Raw genomic sequence first — 17,476 nt, 5'->3', positions numbered from 1 at the left:
CATAGCAACCCACTGAGGTAAGTGCTCTCAGTATCCACATTAGGTGCGTGCAAGGAAGCACAAAGAGGTTAGGTAACCTGCCCAAAGACACACAGCTTGGGCCAGATTCGAATCCACAAAACCTCTTTCTAACTACAGCTGTGAGTGTGGGCAAACGGAAACAGAGACTCGCGCTGGGACGTGGGACGCTGAAGTCCCAGTTCTGTCCCGTTACCCAGGTTCCCCCTTCGTCTAACCGCGGGAAGAGGGCAGGAGCGCCCTCTCCTGGAGGATGCTCTTCCTGCCGCTTCCTCCACCCCGGGCCGGCGGGCTGGAGCCTAGCGCGTGAGGCTGGGACCGAGCGCCAACCCCGGCTACTCCCCCTTTCTTCGAGGTCAGCCTCCTGAGCGCAGACGCTGCCCAATGGGAAGGCATGGTGGAGGAGGGGGCGGGATGCGTCTCTGCGCAATGCCCTGGCTACGGCGCAGGCGGGTAGGCGGGAGGGACACTAGGCTCGCGATTGATTGGTAGCTGGGCCGGCCAGTCAGCCGGGGGCGTGGGCAGGGCGCGGCCCTGAGCGGGAAACATGGCCGAGTTGGGTCCTGGCGGTGGTGGCGGCAGCGGCGGCGGCTACGAGGGTGAGAGTGACGACAGCTCGTTCCAGGCGGCCGTAGAGGTCTTCGCGAAGCTGAAGGTGCCGCGAGGCTCTGGGAGCTGCCCCAGGCGGCGGGGTCTGGGTGGCGGGGCTGCAGAAGTCGGTGGCGCCTCTGCCGGTGGGAGGCTCGTAGGCTGTCCGTCTCCGCTCCCTGGGCGGCCCCAGGCTTTCACTTTGCTGTCTCCGTGGCCCGTGCCTGGGAGTTCAGAAGCCTGAACTTTTGTCCCGCGGATGCTTTAAGGCCTGGTGTGCGGAAGGAGTGCAGGGGCGGGTGGCGGGGGTATGGGGCCACAAATCCTGGCTTCTAGGAGGAGGTCGCAGGGTCTGGGGGAGACAGATGGGCGGAGTGCATGCCTCCGGCTTTGAGTTTTCTGCAACAAATGCCGTGACAGCGGTGGTGAAGACGCCCTCCCCGCGGGGCTGCGACCCGCTCTCCCCTCATCCCCTCTCCTTTCCCCTCCGCGACACCTCTCCCTTCGCCCGCCCCCTCCCCCCCGTCCATCATCGGCCCCGTGGGCCCTCTCCCGGTTCCCTTTGCTCCATGGCCGATATTGGAATCTCGCCGTAACCCCTAGTTGCTACCAAGTCAAACTACCAATTCTGCCTCGAGAGGGGCTTGGAAAAGGACACGAAGTGGTGGGCACCTGGAGCTGCAGATGACGGGGACTGAACTCTGGGCGTGATCAAGACCGCTACCCGTGGTCCGGGGCCGGGGGTCTGTGTCACGTGCCTGGTGGCTGCTCAGCGGCCGGGAACGTGTGTGAATGGAGGTGCACTGAGAGTGTGATTACTGCTCTGCGTTTCAACCTTTTGCTGATGTTGCCTTTCTAAAACTTCCTGGCTTTCCCTTTCCTTGTTTAGGACCTCAACTGTCCCTTCATTGACGGTCTTTATATCACAGAACCAAAGACCATTCAGGAACTGCTGTGTAGCCCCTCGAAGTACCGCTTGGAAATCTTGGAGTGGATGTGCACATGGTAACAACCTGCTTTCTTCCTCCCTGACCCTTGGGGTACACAGACACCACTCAACCCACAGGGGAAGATGGGGTTTCTTCTTTATATGAGAAGGTGCCCACCGTCTTTAGTCATCTGCTTAGATAAGAAGTGAAGCCGTGCTCAGATCTGGGGAGAAAGTGCCCTGGAGAGTGCTTCAGCTTGTCTCTTCATAGCCATGCTGTAGCTGAGCTTGGCTTCTGAGCATTTTTCTGGCTGTAACTACTACTTTCAGAGCTGGCAGGGATCTGGGAAATGATGTATTTCAGACCTTTCATTTTCAGACTGAGAAGCTGATGTTCAGAGTGGAGTCAAGAACTGTCTGGGGTCTTACTACTGAGGAGTGGCAAGCCAGGGCCAAGACCCCATTTCCCAGTCCTTTGGGTCATGGTACCATTCCTCAAACACTGATGGATGTCCCCAAGGAACTGGGGGTGCAGAAGGCTCAGGCACCAATCCCAGTGCCTTCCCACCAGCAGCTCCCAGTGCTCTGGAGAGCCAGACAGGACAGCAGGCCAAGACAAAGCCAATAGGCTGAGGGCTCTGGCAGGGGTGTGCTCAAGAGGCTATGAGTGTCCAGGGTAAAGATGGACACGTTTTGCCCTGGGACCTTTGAAGGCTGTATGCTGCTGCTGCTGCTAAGTCGCTTCAGTCGTGTCCGACTCTGTGCGACCCCATAGACGGCAGCCCACCAGGCCCCGCTGTCCCTGGGATTCTCCAGGCAAGAACACTGGAGTGGGTTGCCATTTCCTCCTCCAATGCATGAAAGTGAAAAGTAAAAGTGAAGTTGCTCAGTTGTGTCCGACTCTTAGCGACCTATGGACTGCAGCCTACCAGGCTCCTCCGTCCATGGGATTTTCCAGGCAAGAGTACTCAAGGCTGTATAGGATCCTGTACGTGTGCCATGCAGGGACCTGGGCAGACTTGGCTTCCCTCACATGGTGCCAGGCACACACAAACACACACACAGCTGCACCATGTGTCCAGCCACTAGCCCCAGGTCGCAGTATGGTGTTGCACATACTTGAGATGTGCTCTAGGGTCTGAGGTGACCAGGGGGCACACAGACACATGCTCACTGGGGTACCATTCCTCAGACACTGATGGGTGTCTCAAAGGAACTGGGGGTGCAGAAGGCTCACGCACCAATCCCACTGTTGGGCACACCTCTGTTGTCTGAGTGCTGGGATGTTGGCATGGAGGAGGTCGCATTTGATCTGGGAAGGAACAGGTCATGGCGGACACTGGTTTCCATAGGAGTGGGGAGTCAAGGTGTGGGAGAGAGAACCAGGCAGCAGTGGCTTGAATGGCAGAAAGAACCTGGGACCAGGGGAGTGACATGTGAAATTGGCATTTTTGGCAGGGTGACTTGGGAGTTCTGTGGCAGATGGGTTTGGAGGGGAGAGGCTAGAGGCAGGTAAAAGACTGGAGCCTGGCTTGGAATGGCAGTGGCTCACGTGACAAGCACTGTTGGTCCTGGAAGGACTAGTGCCTGGTCCAGGAACCAGGGATAGAAGTGAGGATGGCCTGGGCTAGTTTGGAGATCTTGAGCACAGGAGGGGGGCCAAAGTCAGGCCTTAGAGAGGCTCTTGTGGGAGAGAGCCCAAAGTTGCATGGCCCAGGTGGAAACGGGACCAGGTCCCTCTGCTGGCCAGAGGGGCAACGGATGAGAGTCTGGCCGCGGCCCTCAGATGCTTTTCGTGCTTTTTTAAATACAAGAAACAATCCTTTTAAGAAACAACCAGGGAATGTCCAGTTGATTTTTATGATCCCAAGCTGGCAGAAGTGCTGTAGGCCTGTTGATGGCCAAAGAGGATTTCACAGAGTCCAGTTTCTCCCAATTTCCTCTTGGCTTATTTGCACATGGCTTCACCATTTCAGCCTCGTTTAGGTCCACCTATTCACCTTCTTCCAGGTAGAACCTGGGAACTGCATGCAGCATTGACTGGGGGTGGGGTTGGGCATGGTAGTCTTGGTGGCTTGTATGCCAAGCTGGCCCTCAGCATGGGCAAGGCAGAGCCACAGGGCCCCTGGATCTCTGAGTTCAACTCTCTTGGGTTTCCTTGGTGCCCAAGGAGCTTTACTTGCTTTCAAGGCCTTGAGCACCGTTAGTTTCTGCCCTGCTCCCTGCTGCTTCAGGAAAAGCAACTTTAATGAAAGTCCTTTCCGAGTGAGGTCACTTAGGCTTTTGGGGATTTATTCTTGAGTGTGTTGAAGTGGTTTGCTGTGGTCCAGCCTAATGGATCAGTGAGGGCTCTCGGCTCTGTGGCGCTTTGTGAGTGGGAATGTTGCCTGGCAACTAGGCCCAGGGCCAGCCTCCCAGCTTTTCACATGGTGGCACTTACCTCTCCTGCCCCTTCTGGCCCAGCCCTCTTTGACAGAAGGAATGGGTGCCTTAATGAGTAATTTAAGACAGGTAGCACAGGTGAGGCTGTTGTCCTGCCCACCTCTTCCCTGAAGTCCTGCGGTGGAGGGGTCAGGGTGGCCCCCACTAGCTCCCAGGGCCACCCCCCCCCCCAGCCTGGTTGGGGCAGGTATGGCCACAGGGAAAGAACAGTGAGCCTTTTCCACCGAACACCTGCACCGTCCTCTCCCACCATGATGATGAGACAGTCAGCAGGTCCGCAGAGTGAGGCCTGGGCCCCGACCCTGCTAGAGCTGGGCGGGTTCCTGGCCCCAGTTATCCTGGGGCTCCCTGGCCACCAGCTGGAGTGCCCTTCACATGGCATGACTGCTGCGCCAGGCCTGGACCTCATGGCTGGGGTTGCCATGCTCAGACTGGGCCCCCTCACAGAGGAGACCCAGTGGGAGACTTGGGCCGTGTGTCGCTTGTGATGCCTGCTGGTGTATTGCATGTGGTCTGTGTCTGGAAATGGTTCTGCCCATCAGCTTGGCATCTTCTTTTTAAAAATTAATTTACTTATTTTAATTGGAGGTTAAGTGCTTTACAATATTGGAGTGGTTTTTGCCATGCATTGACATGAATCAGCCATGGTTGTACATCCTGAACCCCCATCCTGAACCCCCCCCACCTCCCTCCCCATCCCATCCCTCAGGGTCATTGCAGTACACCAGCTTTGAGTGCCCTGTCTCATGCATTGAACTTGGACTGGTGATCTATTTCACATATAGTAATAGACATGTTTCAGTGATATTCTTTCAAATTATCCCACCCTTCACCTTGGCATCTTAAGGCAAGATGCTTACCAGTGGCTACTCTCCTGTTTATCTGTGTGGTATTGTCAAGGCTGGGGCTCCACCAGGCCAAGGGGACAGGTGGAATGGCTGTCTCCCCACCTGGGAAGCTGGGACTGTGATCCCAGAGCCCACCATGCTAGGAGCCCTCAAATGGCTCAGAGCTGTGACCTTGGATAGCATCATTGCCTGTTGACTTATATTAGTTTAAGAACAGAAAATGCCCCTCTGTTGAAAGAGATAGGCATGGGCCTTTACTCATGGATTAGCCTGTGACAAGAGGCTGTGGTCGTTCATTCATTAATGCTTACCAGCCGCCTTTTCAGTGCTGGCTGCTGTGTTTGTTAGGGCCTAGAAGTACACAGCAGAAAGTTGGCTCCTGGCCTCGGTGAGCCCAGAGTCTGGGAGGTGAGCGCCTAGTGGAAGGACTGCGTCCAGAACCTGCAGTGATGGAGGGATGCCAATGTGGCTGCAGGTGGGTCCAGCCTTCCCACGGCTTCCCTGGGGTGGCGAATGTTAGCCAGCTGTGGGCTTCGCCGGATCAGCTGGAGCCAACTCGGTGTGTTTGGCTTGGGTGGGAAGAAAGCCCTGCAGGTGGAGAAGGGCAGTCAGCCACATGCAAGGAGAGGGGCCCAGGCCCAGCCTGCGAGGATGCCAGACCAGGGAGGTCCTTTTCACACATTCTCCAAACAGACCTGCACCATGATTGCAAGCAAAGCCAGCCCCTGGGTTCCTCCTAGAAAGGTGTCAGAGCTCTGAGGAATTCAGTTTTCTTTCCTCTTGGGCAGTCCTTTCATGTTTTTATTGTGAGAATTTTAATGTCAGTACTCAAATTTACGTTTCTGAGGTGAATTTTCAGAAATAGTTTGGTTTTGTGTTTCATTGATAAATTTATGGAGTTGAAATCACATTAGATTATCCATTTTAAAGCGAGTTTTCCAGTGCCGTTTAGCACCTGGATATGAAGATTCCCTTTTTAGAGCATCTGTAAGGAGAGGTGTGAGGGCCCCCTGCAGCCCACTCAGGCCTGACTGCTTTTGCTCTTTGCCTGCAGGGTCTGTCCCTCTTGGCTCGACAGGTTCAGCTCGCTGAAGGGGGTGTCAACTGAAGTGAAGATCCAAGGTGGGTCTCCTCTGTTACAGGAATTTTGTGTTGAACGGTGGATTCTGGCCGTTCTGACCTGGTGCATGGCCTCCTTAGCAGATTGGTGGCTTGCACAGTGGACTGGTGTTTTCAGTGGATGTCCCCAGAGCCTGCTTGGATCTGCCCTCCCTTGTGCCTGTGAAGGAGACCCCGCCAGCCCATCCACTAGGGTGCTGGGGGGCAGAGACAGCCATTTTTGCTGATGCCACCAGTGATCGGGCCACGTTGTGCTTGGGTGTGTGTGCGTGCCTATGACATGAGGCATTCCTGGGCAGGTCTCCGTTGGGGCTTATCTTGGAACTGCTTCTTTTCAATCCATTTTTGGCAGAAACTGTCCTTAAGCCAGCAATGAGCACTAGGTAAAGGGGAGCAAACTGCAGTCCTGAAGGCGCTGGCTAGCTCTTCACCCACACAGCAGTGTTTCTGAAGGTCCATCCTTCTGCGAGTCTGTGTTTGCCCCACCCCCGCCCCAGGGTGGGTGAGCTGGACCCCAGATTCCTGATCCGTGCCCCTGCTAGCCCTGCCACATTAGTTATCTGGGGCCTGTCCCGAGGCTGACATGGGTTGTGTCTCGGAGCCCGTGGAGGCTGGGCCAGCCTGGTCAGCGGGTCACAAGTGAATCCTTGAACACGCATGCACAGGCACCTACCGTGGTGTTACCATTCCTAGCCTCAGTTTCCTCTTCGGTAATGTGTGGGTCAGCAGCTCAGCCTGGCCCACCCTGTGGGGGGGCCCTGGGTGGCAGAGCGGGTGGTAGATGTGAGTGCTTGAGTAAGAGTGTAATTGGGAGAAACCATGACATGCGGAAGGGGGATTAGAAGTCACCCGTTCACATTTAAGGAGCACTCGCTCTGCACCCAGCACTGCTCTCGCGGAGCTTGCTTGCTAGCTAGGAGACAGGTGATAACACAGTAGGTGGCGACATTTCTCAGTGTATCAGATGCTGAGAAGCACCATAAACAAAGGTAGGTGAAGGCAGGGTGGTGCTCGGGTGGGCTGGGAGAAGGGTGGCACTGTTGACATAAGATGGCTGGGGAAGGCCTCTCTTTTAAATAACAAGAGTTACGTGGGAAGGAAGGAAGTGAGGCAGGCAGATCTCAGGAAGAATAGTGTTTGGGGCGAGAGAAAAACAAGCAGGAGGTAGGAACAGCCAAGAGGCCAGGGTGGCTGCGGTAGAGGGCAGAGCAAAGGGCCAGGGCTGGGGTGAGGTCTGAGGGGCGATAGGGCCAGACCAGGCCAGGCCTAGTGGACTGCAGAAGGACGCGGGCCTGTATTCCAAGGAGGGCCGTATAATCCTGAATGTGGGTTTAACAGGGTCCCTGGCCTGCTGTGCTGAGATGGGTGTGGGGTGCTGGAAGAGGGGAACGCTGCCCAGATCCTGGATTTCTAGTGAAGGGACCATTTGCTGGACTTGATGAGACTCAGATGTAGGCATTTGCAGGGATTTGGGGCTAGGGGCTGCAGCACTGGGTGGGATGTAGGGCTTGTACTGGCCCCCAGCTTTGTGGCTCCAAGTCGTAGCCTACCAGCTGGTTCCTCAGAAAATGCCCAGGGTTCCCTGGAAGACGTGGCCGAGGAGTCCTTGCACTACACAGGGCCTCAGTTTCCTAATCTGTGAAATGGAAGAGTAGCCACCTGCTAGGGTTGCCTGCAAGAGGAAGGGGTGTGATGGCGTGAAGGGCCTGTATGAAACTGGCAAATGTGAGATGGTTCCTTGCGCTGTGGCTTGCCAAGGTGTCTGAAAGGTGGCATGTGGCATCTTTGGAAGGTGCCCTGGCCTCTGTGGGCTCCTCAGGCAGCTGGCGGGCTTCTGCTGGAAGCCAGCGTTCCCTGTATGGAAGAGCATTGAATGCAGCCTCTCATCGCAGGTGAGGAATCTAGCCCCCAGAGAAGGGCAGTGACCAGGTGTAGGTCACACAGCAGGAGGCTATGCTGGCACCCCAGGGTGTCCGCCACCTGCCTCCTTGTTGGTGTCCTTTAGCAGGGAAGCACTTGGCCAGGGTGTCTGGCCTCCCCCTGTTTGGGTGGCTGTCTGCGGTAACTGGACCTTGTGTTCCAGCAGAGATGGTGAAACTGGGCCATGAACTGATGTTGTGTGGGCTGGATGACCAGGAGCTCCTGAAGGTAAGAGAGAGCCTCCCGTCCCTGTGGGCAGGGGGCCTCCATGACGCTGGGGTGATTGTGGGAAGGCTCCTTCCCTAGGAGCAAGCATCCTTAGCCCCTGGGGCAGGAACCCATAGGATTCCTTTGGGCGGACCCCTGCCATTCCTAGGACAAGGTGAGGGGCTGGTTGAGGAGGTCGAGGAGGCTTTCTGGCTTACGTGCCAGTAACTGTCATGCCCTTCCTCCCCCAGACAGCAGGTCCTTGTCATATGCCATCTCCCTGGGAAGGTGACAAACAGCTCTCTCAAGGTTACTCTGTAACACAGCCTGACCTCTTGAACCTAACATTCTGGCTTCTGAGCCCATGTACTTTCCTCCACGTGTTGCCTACCATGGGTTTCCATACAAAGGCAGCTACCCTTAAACCTACTCTGAAACCCTGCCACCTCCTCTTAAAATTTAAGAAGCATATTTGAAATAATTATTTCCATGTTTTGGTTCTTAAAAATAACAATGCTCCGGCTGTGCCTTATACATTTTTGACAGAAGACATGTTTTCAGTTCTCTTCAGTATATATGAATAGCTAGGAGTGGAATTACCTAACTTTCAGAATTCTCTGAATATGTTAAACTTTTTGAGGAACCCCAAAGTGTTTTCCAAAGTGGCTGTACCATTTCACATTCTCACCAGCATTGTGTGAGGGTTCCAGTTTCTCACATCATCACCAACACTTGTTATTTTTCATCTTTTTGATACGAGTCATCCTGGTGGGTGTAAAGGGCTATCTCATTGTGGTTTTGATTTGCATTTCTCTGATGACTAATGGTATTGAACATCTTTTCATGTGCCTATTAGTCATTTGTGTATCTTCTTTGGAGTAATGTCTCTATTCAGTTCTTTTGCCCACTTTTTAATTGGGTTGTCTTTTTATTTTTGAGATGTAAGAATTCTTTATATATTCTGGGTACAAGTCACATCAGATATTTGATTTATAAATATGTTCTCCCATTCTGTGGATTGTCTTTTCACTTTCTAGATGTGTCCTTTGGAGTTCAAAAGTTTTGAGCTTTGTTGAGAAAGAGTTTTGTATTTTTAGCTCTTGTATTTAGATCTTTGACCCATTTTGAGTTAGTTTTATGTATGGGTGTAAGGTGTGTATCCAACTTCATTCTTTTGTATGTGGCTGTCTGGTTTTTCCAGTTAATCAACCATTTAGTAAAAAGACCATTCTTTCCTCATTAGACTGTTTGGGCATCTTTGTTGAAAATTGATGAATGTAAAAGTGAGGCTTTATTTGTGGATTCTCCATTCTATTCCATTGATCTGTATGCCTGTCCTTATGCCAGTAGCAGAATGCCTTGATGACTGTAGCTTTGCAGTAAATTGTGAACATGACAGTCCTCCAACTTGACTTTTAGGGGTACCTTGAATTTCCATATGAATTTTAGAATCAGTTTGTCAATTTGTGCAAAACTGAGCTTTTACTGGAGATTGTGTTGAATCTGTAGATCACTTTGGCGAGTATTACCATCACCCCTAATAAGTCTTTCTATCCTTGAACGTGGGCTGTCGTTCCATGTAGTTTGGTTTTCTTCAGTTCTCTTGGAGACGTTTTGTAGCTTTCAGTGTATAGGTTGTGAGGGGCGGCTTACCCTTTCCTGGGCTGATGGGGCTCCTGTAGCCCCTGTGTTGCAGAGGGGCTGGCGTGCAGCCCAGGCCACCGGTCAAGGCTTTGTGAAATCCTGAGTGACACTTGGTCTCACGTTTCTGCCCAGGCTTTCCTCCGTCTAGACCATGTCCCACTCCTCATCTCCTTCCCTCAGGGTGCCCTTTGGGTGTATCATTCTGGCTCGGTGTTGTTTGGGGCCGGTTGGGAGAAGGAGGCAACACAAGGTAGTGATGCCCACAGTGGCAGGCCAGGGGGCATGGAGGTGGAGATGCCAGGAGCTTGCAGAGGCACCGGCCCTGTCCCTGTGGCTACGTAGGTGGGAGCCAGGCTCACAGGGAGTGCTAGGCATCTGCAACCATGATGGCTTGTGGACGGGAACTGAGCTGCAAACAAGACAGCAGAATGTGACCCTGTCCCCCAGTCTGCTGCCTCCCTGGGGCTGCCTGGGCCCCCTCGGCCCTCCCCTTCTCAGCCCACCCTAAAAGCCGCTGCTCACAGGGCTCTCAGAGCAGGTTGTGTTTACAGCCCGTATTCACACAGGCTTTCCAAGATTGAATTTGCATCATGGGGCTTGGTCTCGGGCCTCTTCCCCTTTCTGGAAGGAGTTGAGCTCTAAATCGGACTGCTCCCGGCTGAGTATCCCAGCTGCTTTTGGGGTGGGGGACTGACTCAACTGCTGCTCAGGGACTCTGGCTGTAAGGCTTGGCTATGTGTCGCCTATAGGGGAACGAGTCCCCGTTGGCCACGAATTAGCGGATGTGACGTGGCCACATCCACCACCTGTCTTGTGCCAGGGGCCCTGAGCCTGTCCACAAGCCTGCCAGGTGGAAGCCTGGGGGGCTGCTGGCCTGTTGGGGCAGCAGGGGGCCCCTGGCACATCAGGCTACTGAGTACATGTGCCCTTCCCTGCCCAGGGCCGGGCCTGTGCCCAGAAGCAGCTGCACTTCATGGACCAGCTGCTGGACGTGGTCCGCAGCCTGAGTGTCGGCGGCTCCAGCTGCTCCAGGTAAAGGTTGGCACAGGCCCTACCTGAATCGGCCGCTGGGCGCCCTTGCTCCTCCAAGCCCCGTGGGCAGTCTTCCCAACAGGAACCCCCCATGCTCCATCCCAGGGGAACGCAGGCTCACCCCACCAAGGATGGATACCTGGGCTGTCCCTGCAGGTGGGCGGGCTCTCAGAGACTGGAGGAGATGCCTTTTCCTGGCCCCTTCGCTAGTCTCGGCTGGTCTCTGGCATTGACAGTGTGGCCCTGGGGCTGCCTTTGCAGTGCAGAGGAGTGCTTCGAGGACACCAGGGAGAAGACCGAGGGACTGCTGGGGGAGCTCTTCTCCAGCCCTTGCCTGCAGACACTCCTGAGACCCAAGTGTGAACCATGGCCTGTGGACATGCAGCCCCTTCTTGACAAGCAGAGTGACGACAGGCAGGGGTAGGTTGCCTGTTGGCTGGGACGGAGCCTCCTGTGCATGGTCCACAGGTGCCCTGATGCCCATGATGGCACCAGGCAGAAGTGACCCCTTGTCTCCCTGCAGGGCCAGCCCCTTGGTCAAGTTGGAGGAGGAGAAGGTGGCAAAACTGGCCCGGCAGCTGCAGGAGAGTGCCTCAAAGCTTCAGGCACTCAGGGTGGAGGTGAGGTGCCGGCTGCAGGGGGGCTGCATGGGGCCCCCGCCTGATGTCCTGAAGCCTCAGACAGCCCTGTCTCTCTGATGAGCATGTTGGGAGGCCTGAGTGAGGTGGCGCACATGCCAAATGGCCAGCTTCTAGAATGTGATGGCTGGAGAGGGGAGGCTTTTCCAGGAGTGGAAAAAACCAGCTTTGGGGGGGAGTCCTGTGCCAATCCTGGTACCCTGGGCTTTTCCTGGACTTTCTCCCGCTACCCTCCCTGCAGCCCCGGACCTTTCCTCATTGCCGCTAAGGTCCTCAGGAGGACGTTGAGGTCCCTGTAGGCCTCCGGTCTTCCATTCATCTCCCGGTTTCTGGAAGCATGGAGTGGCCAGCAGACCCCCACTTCTCCAAGGGGTTTAGGGCTCTGCCTGATGCCCCATGGCAGGCGGGACAGTCTCTACCCCTGACTTTGCAGTGCTTTGCACAGCAAGGAGCCACTGTGGGCAGTGCCCACGCCAGCACCCTGGACCAGAAGCTGCGCCTGGTCATCTCTGACTTCCATCAGCTCGTCATGGCTTTCCTGCAAGTCTACGACGGTGAGCTGGGCGAGTACTGCCAGCGCCCAGGCCCCTACCTCCACCCATGCGGCCGCATCATCCAGGCTGTGTACCAGACCCTGACGTCGTGCAGCCAAGTAAGCGTCGCCCTTCCCCCAGCCCCTCCCAGGGGCCACTGTACCCCCAGCGAGGCACCCGAGGGCGGGGACTGGCTGAGCTTCAGGCTCCAGGCCTCAGGCTGAAACTTAAAGGCAGGTTGGGGCTATAGAGGGGAGGAGGGGTGCTGGGAATATCCCACTTGGGTCCCCCTGCCCTTCAGGAGGGTACCCACCAAGCCACAACCGCAGGCGCAAGAAGAGGTGTGTGCGCTGTCTGTGCTGGGGACTCATCCCAGCCTACAGCTTCTGTCCTGGTGTTGGCCTCAGCCTGTCTGCACAAAAGGCTCAAGCGTTTCACAGTGTGTTTGTCCTCGCATGGCCCAGAGCAGTGCCAGACAGACAGACGGATGCTTGCCCGTCTGGGCCCTCGACCCATTTCGGACAGGCAGAAAAAGGCAGCCTCACACAGCTGAGCTGATGGCCTCAGCATTGACTCCGATCCCCGGAGCCCAGACTGCTAGCTTTGGTTATGATTATGTGCACACTTGCCACACCTGACACTCTACCATCGACTCAGGGCTCCCATGGCGCTGGCCTTGGTGTTCTCACAAGAAAGCTCCCAGACTTCCGAACCTCTGACAAGCTTGTCCTTTGCTATTCTACTAGCAGGCTGAGTTAGGGCACAGTCCTTGCCCATCAGAAAGGCCCTTTGACCTTGGGACATTGACTTTTACACTGTCCATCTGTGCAAAATGGACAGTGCAATGCCCTCTACCCCGGCTTTGTGTGGCCCCAGTGTGGGGTGGGATCCGAGATAGTGTGGCGTCCCCGCAGGGCCAGGAGGAAGGGAGTTACACTGGGGAGCTCAGGTGGGTGACTGTCCTTGCAGCTGGAGGCAGGTGTTCAGTGTCCACCGGGGCGGGGAGCAGGAGACGCCTCCTGTGGGTCAGACCACTGGCATTCAAGTCTACACGTCCCCACCCTCTGTTCCTCCGTTGAAGCTGTTGAAGGCGGCCGTGGAAGTCACTAGCACCTCAGTGAAAGCCGTGCACATGGCGAACCAGCAGCATGACGAGCAGATATGCTGGGGCAACAACAGCTCTGTCATGAGTCTAGGTATGTGGTCACCCCTTGCTGTGTCCGTGGCCACCCGATTGGTGGTCAGGGCCACCTTAGGGCACCTCGGCCTGCATTTGGGGACTGGTCCATTCCTGTTCTCTTCTTTTTATGATGCTTAAGGTTTTCCTTCCCTTAAAAAATGCTTTTGACAGATCTGAAAAGAAAACCATGAATGGTAGAAAATGGGGATTCTCTAAAGCTGTGCAGAGGGAAACTGAAAGCACTGCATAGTGCAGTGGCCCAGAGGCGGTCAGTGTTCATGTTTTGGTCTGTTTCCCTCTATTCTGTTTCCTTTCATCATTTTTTAAAATTAATTAATTAATTTTAATTGGAGGCTAATGACTTTACAGTGTTGTGGTGGTTTTGCCATTGACGTGAATCGGCCGTGGGTGTACAGCTGTCATCATTTTCTCTTTCTTTGTATAAGTTGAATCTAATCACATCATGCTACACTATTATATTCTTTCCCTTGGACCTCATTTTAAGCATTGACTGAAGTTCTCAAAGTCCTATTTCCAATCGTCAGACACCTCCTTTCAGACATTAGCTAAAATTTGCTTAACGTTTTCTATTACTGAGCCTGTAGGTCACTTTCGATTATTTATTGTTATACTGTTCCAGAATTTACAATACTGACAAATGGGAATAATTCAAGGTTTTATTCTTGGATAATGCTTGGGTAGATACTAATTATATGTATATTGTGGGACAGTATTTGTTGTTTCAAAACTTAGTTACAGTGACATGAGGAAATGCATACTGTATAATGTTAAAAGGAAAATGCAGGTTGAAAATGAAATATACAGTATGATCTTACTTTTCTAAAGGGAAAAAATGCAGAGGAATCCATTGTGAGAGTTGAGCTACCACATGGATGTTGATTTTCTCTGTGTGAGTCAGAGGTGGATTTAGATCATTTGTTATTCAGTTGCTAAGTTGTGTCAACCCCATGGACTGCAGCATGCTAGGCTTCTGTATCTTTCACCATCTCCCAGAGCTTGCTCAAACTCTTACCCATTGAGTCGATGATGCCATCCAAGCATCTGATCATCTGTAACCCCCTTCTCCTCCTGTCTTCAATCTTTCCCAGCATCAGGGTCTTTTCTAATGAGTTGCCTCTTTGCATCAGGTAGCAAAACTATGGGAGCTTCAGCATCAGTCCTTCCAATGAGTATTTCCTTTAGGATGGACTGGTTGGATCCCCTTGCAGTCCAAGGGATTCTCAAGAGTCTTCTCCAACATCATGGTTCAAAAGCATCAATTCTTCAGTGCTCAGCTTTCTCTATAGTCCAACTCTCACATCCATACATGACTACTGGAAAAACCATAGCCTTGACTAGACAGACCTTTGTTGGCAAAGTAATGTCTCTGCTTTTTAATATGCTGTCTAGGTTGGTCATAGGTTTTCTTCCAAGGAGCAAGCATTTTTAATTTCTTGGCTGCAGTCACCATCTGCAGTGATTTTGGAGCCCAAGTATAAACTTGTCAAGAAAGTAAATTCTGTCACAGTTTCCATTGTTTCCCCATCTGTTTGCCATGAAGTGATGGGACCAGATGCCATGATCTTAGTTTTTTGAATGTTGAGCTCTAAGACAACTTTTTCACTCTCCTCTTTCACTTTCATCAAGAGGCTCTTTAGTTCCTCTTCACTTTCTGCCATAAGGGTGGTGTCATCTGCATATCTGAGGTTATTGATATTTCTCCCAACAATCTTGATTCTAGCTTGTGCTTCATCCAGCCCTGCATTTCGCATGATGTACTCTGCCTATAAGTTAAATAAGCAGGGTGACAATATACAATCTTGATGTACTCCTTTCCCAATTTGGAACCAGTCTGTTGTCCCATGTCCGGTTCTAACTGTTGCTTCTTCACCTGCATGCAGATTTCTCAGGAGGCAGGTATGGTGGTCTAGTATTCTCGTCTCTTGAAGAATTTTACAGTTTGTTGTGATCGTTTAGTTCATTTCCTGTTTCTTTATCCTGTTCTGCAGCCTTCACATATTCTGCAGTGAACATGTATCACTCAGGGAATTTCCCTCTGATTGTCAACCTTTAAGAAAGGTCGCAGTGAACTCGTTTCAACAGTTGAGGTTCCACGTGGAGGTGAGGTTCTGCCGTCGTGGCAATGAGGCCAGTTCCTCCTGTTTGTGGGGCTAGCTTTGCTGTTTCCCACCTACCTGCTATTGGGTAAGGTCAAAATTGTGTCTGCATTTAATTTTAAACTTTGTTTCTGAGTAAGTTTCTTCTTCTTATGGAAAATATACTCAGAGAAGGTTTTTCGTTGTTGTTGTTTTTTGTTATAAGAAAAAAGCAGCCTTTAGGGAGGAGTCTTAACTCAGGGTTAGACAAGTGAAAAGTTGCCTCTGTCCCTTGGGCTGTGGCAAACCCCCTTCAGTCCATTGCCACTGACTTTAAAGCAGATAGTTGTGTGACCACAGACCAGGCTAAGAGATGGAACATGCCTCGCACACTAGCGACTCCATCAGCCACTTCCTGCCTGCAGCTGAGCACTGGCCCGGCTTGGTGAGGATTCTGTCCTGGTGCCTGCACCTCCCAAGTGAGGGTCTGTGATTGCTCACATTCATTGACATATAATGGAGGCCCTGGCGTACTCTCTTCCATCTTCCGTTCTCAGATCTGTCTTGCCCTTTGGCTCTTTTGACAGTCTTGGTGTGGGGTCACTTTTGAGTTTCTCCCATTTGGAGTTGTGTGAGCTACTTGGGTGTATAGCTTCATGGTTTTCCTCCACACTCAGCCAGATGGCTGATGTTTCCTTCCTCTGCACCTCTGTTGGTTCTGCCTTAAGGTCAAGTAGAGTCATGGGCTCAGGGCCTTTGCAGGTCTCTTCCAGATGCCCGCACAGCCCCAGGCACGTGTGTGGACTTCCATATTCCCAGGACTCTTGCAGCTCTTCAGAGCCCTCGTGGGCCTCTCTTGCCCTATTGTCTCCTTCTGCACTTGCTTTGTCTGTGTTTGCCCCAACCCTTTTCCACCGCCAGAGGCAGTGGTCATTCAGAGAAGAGAACTTTCCAACCAACTTGAATGAACATACTCAGCATCTTGTCCACACATACTGAGGAAACTGGGAAGAACCAGCAAGGAGAAATGCAAGCAGACACTCTTAGGCGTTAAACATGGTTGTCAAAGTGTTCAGAACAATCCATGGAGAGAGTTAGGCAGATCTTGAGTAGAAAACATCTTGAGACTCAGGAGACAAGGGGCAGATAAACAAGGGCAAAGAAAAACAGCACAGAGATGGGCTGAGATCTCTGACACTGAGAAAGGAAGGCAGGAGGAGGGAGGCAGTTGCAGAGTTGAGGGCTGAGTCCAGACCAGAGGGAGCCCCAGGACGCACTCCAGACCTAGCCTCCCATTAATCCACAGTAGCAGGGATGCAGCGTCAGGGGCCCAGGCTTCCAGAGACAGCACAGCTTGGCCAAACCCTGAGTCAAGAGAAGGCCATGTAGCACTGAGGGCCTGGGACAGAGGGGCGACATGTGAGCTGAGGATACACCCAGATCTCTGGGAGCCCAGGAGCAGGGCTGGAGCACCTGGAGATTGGGAGAATCTGAGGACTTAGTAAAGGGAAATGACACCTCCAAATCCTATCTATATGTAAGAGAAATGTGAGTGCCCTCGGAGGGAGCAGTGATGGTGAGTGGGAAGGCTCGTTGGGGCCAGGCCTGTCTCCTCTCTGTGAGATGCCCACCCAGCCATCACTCCCAGGCTCACCCCGTGATGCCCAAGCTTCGCACTCACCCTTGGGATGGGCAGGACCGAACACCACTTGCCAACCTTGTGGGAGGGCAGAGGACGGGCTGGGGAGGCGAGCTCCTGGAGGATGGACTCGGACAAGCTAAAGGAAGGGCTGATCAAAATCCATACAGCATCCGAATCATGAACCTCCCTGACTCCTGGGCTCTGCAGAGAGGGGTGGGGAGGGACCCGGCCAAGCCAGTGAATTCCAGCCTGGGGACTCTGCCTGGGGCCCCCAGGGGCTTCCATCGGAGCTCACCAGGCCCTGGCCCCCTCAAGGGCTCTTGGCTCAGCCCATCGCTGGGTGCCCTGGGCCCGAGGACAGCTGGACTGACTGACCTTGCTATTTGCCATTCTCTTTCATTGGCAGCCACCAAAATGGAAGAGCTAACCCAGCAATATAAGACCTTCAGCAACTGTCTGCACAAAGGCCCACAGTAGCCTGTGAGCAGTGAGCTCTGCCCCGAAGAGCCAGGCAGCAGCAGTCAGTTCCCTTGCCGTGAAGACATGGCCTCTAGCTGCTCAGCACCTTCAGCTCTTTGGCAAGGGGTCTGGGGGTGGGGAGTGTGAGGGGAGGGTAACATGGGGATGGTGGGGGGTGGAGG

General features: G+C 53.4%; 1 protein-coding gene across 4 annotated transcripts; it reads left to right on the top strand.

Annotated features, from left to right (window-relative positions):
• Positions 1-496: 496 nt before the first annotated feature.
• HAUS7 (HAUS augmin like complex subunit 7) lies at positions 497-17,437 on the top strand. 4 transcript variants are annotated; one of them, XM_055564594.1, is made up of 10 exons: positions 497-617; positions 1,496-1,611; positions 5,879-5,946; positions 8,027-8,091; positions 10,655-10,746; positions 11,008-11,166; positions 11,270-11,366; positions 11,818-12,036; positions 12,999-13,113; positions 17,242-17,437. In XM_055564594.1, exons 2-10 carry the CDS (start codon positions 1,601-1,603, stop codon positions 17,310-17,312), a joined length of 897 nt encoding a protein of 298 aa, XP_055420569.1. In that variant the 5' UTR covers positions 497-617; positions 1,496-1,600; the 3' UTR covers positions 17,313-17,437. The 4 variants fall into 4 exon arrangements, with proteins under 4 accessions (XP_055420569.1, XP_055420567.1, XP_055420566.1 ...); XM_055564592.1 differs by having other exon boundaries at positions 541-673; positions 8,030-8,091; XM_055564591.1 differs by having other exon boundaries at positions 541-673.
• The last annotated feature ends 39 nt before the right edge of the window (positions 17,438-17,476 follow it).

This window comes from Bubalus kerabau, chromosome X (genome assembly GCF_029407905.1).
Source record: "Bubalus kerabau isolate K-KA32 ecotype Philippines breed swamp buffalo chromosome X, PCC_UOA_SB_1v2, whole genome shotgun sequence".
NCBI lineage: Eukaryota > Metazoa > Chordata > Mammalia > Artiodactyla > Bovidae > Bubalus > Bubalus kerabau.
The sequence above is the reverse complement of the archived record's forward strand: the minus strand, read 5'-3'. Positions and strand labels throughout refer to the sequence as shown.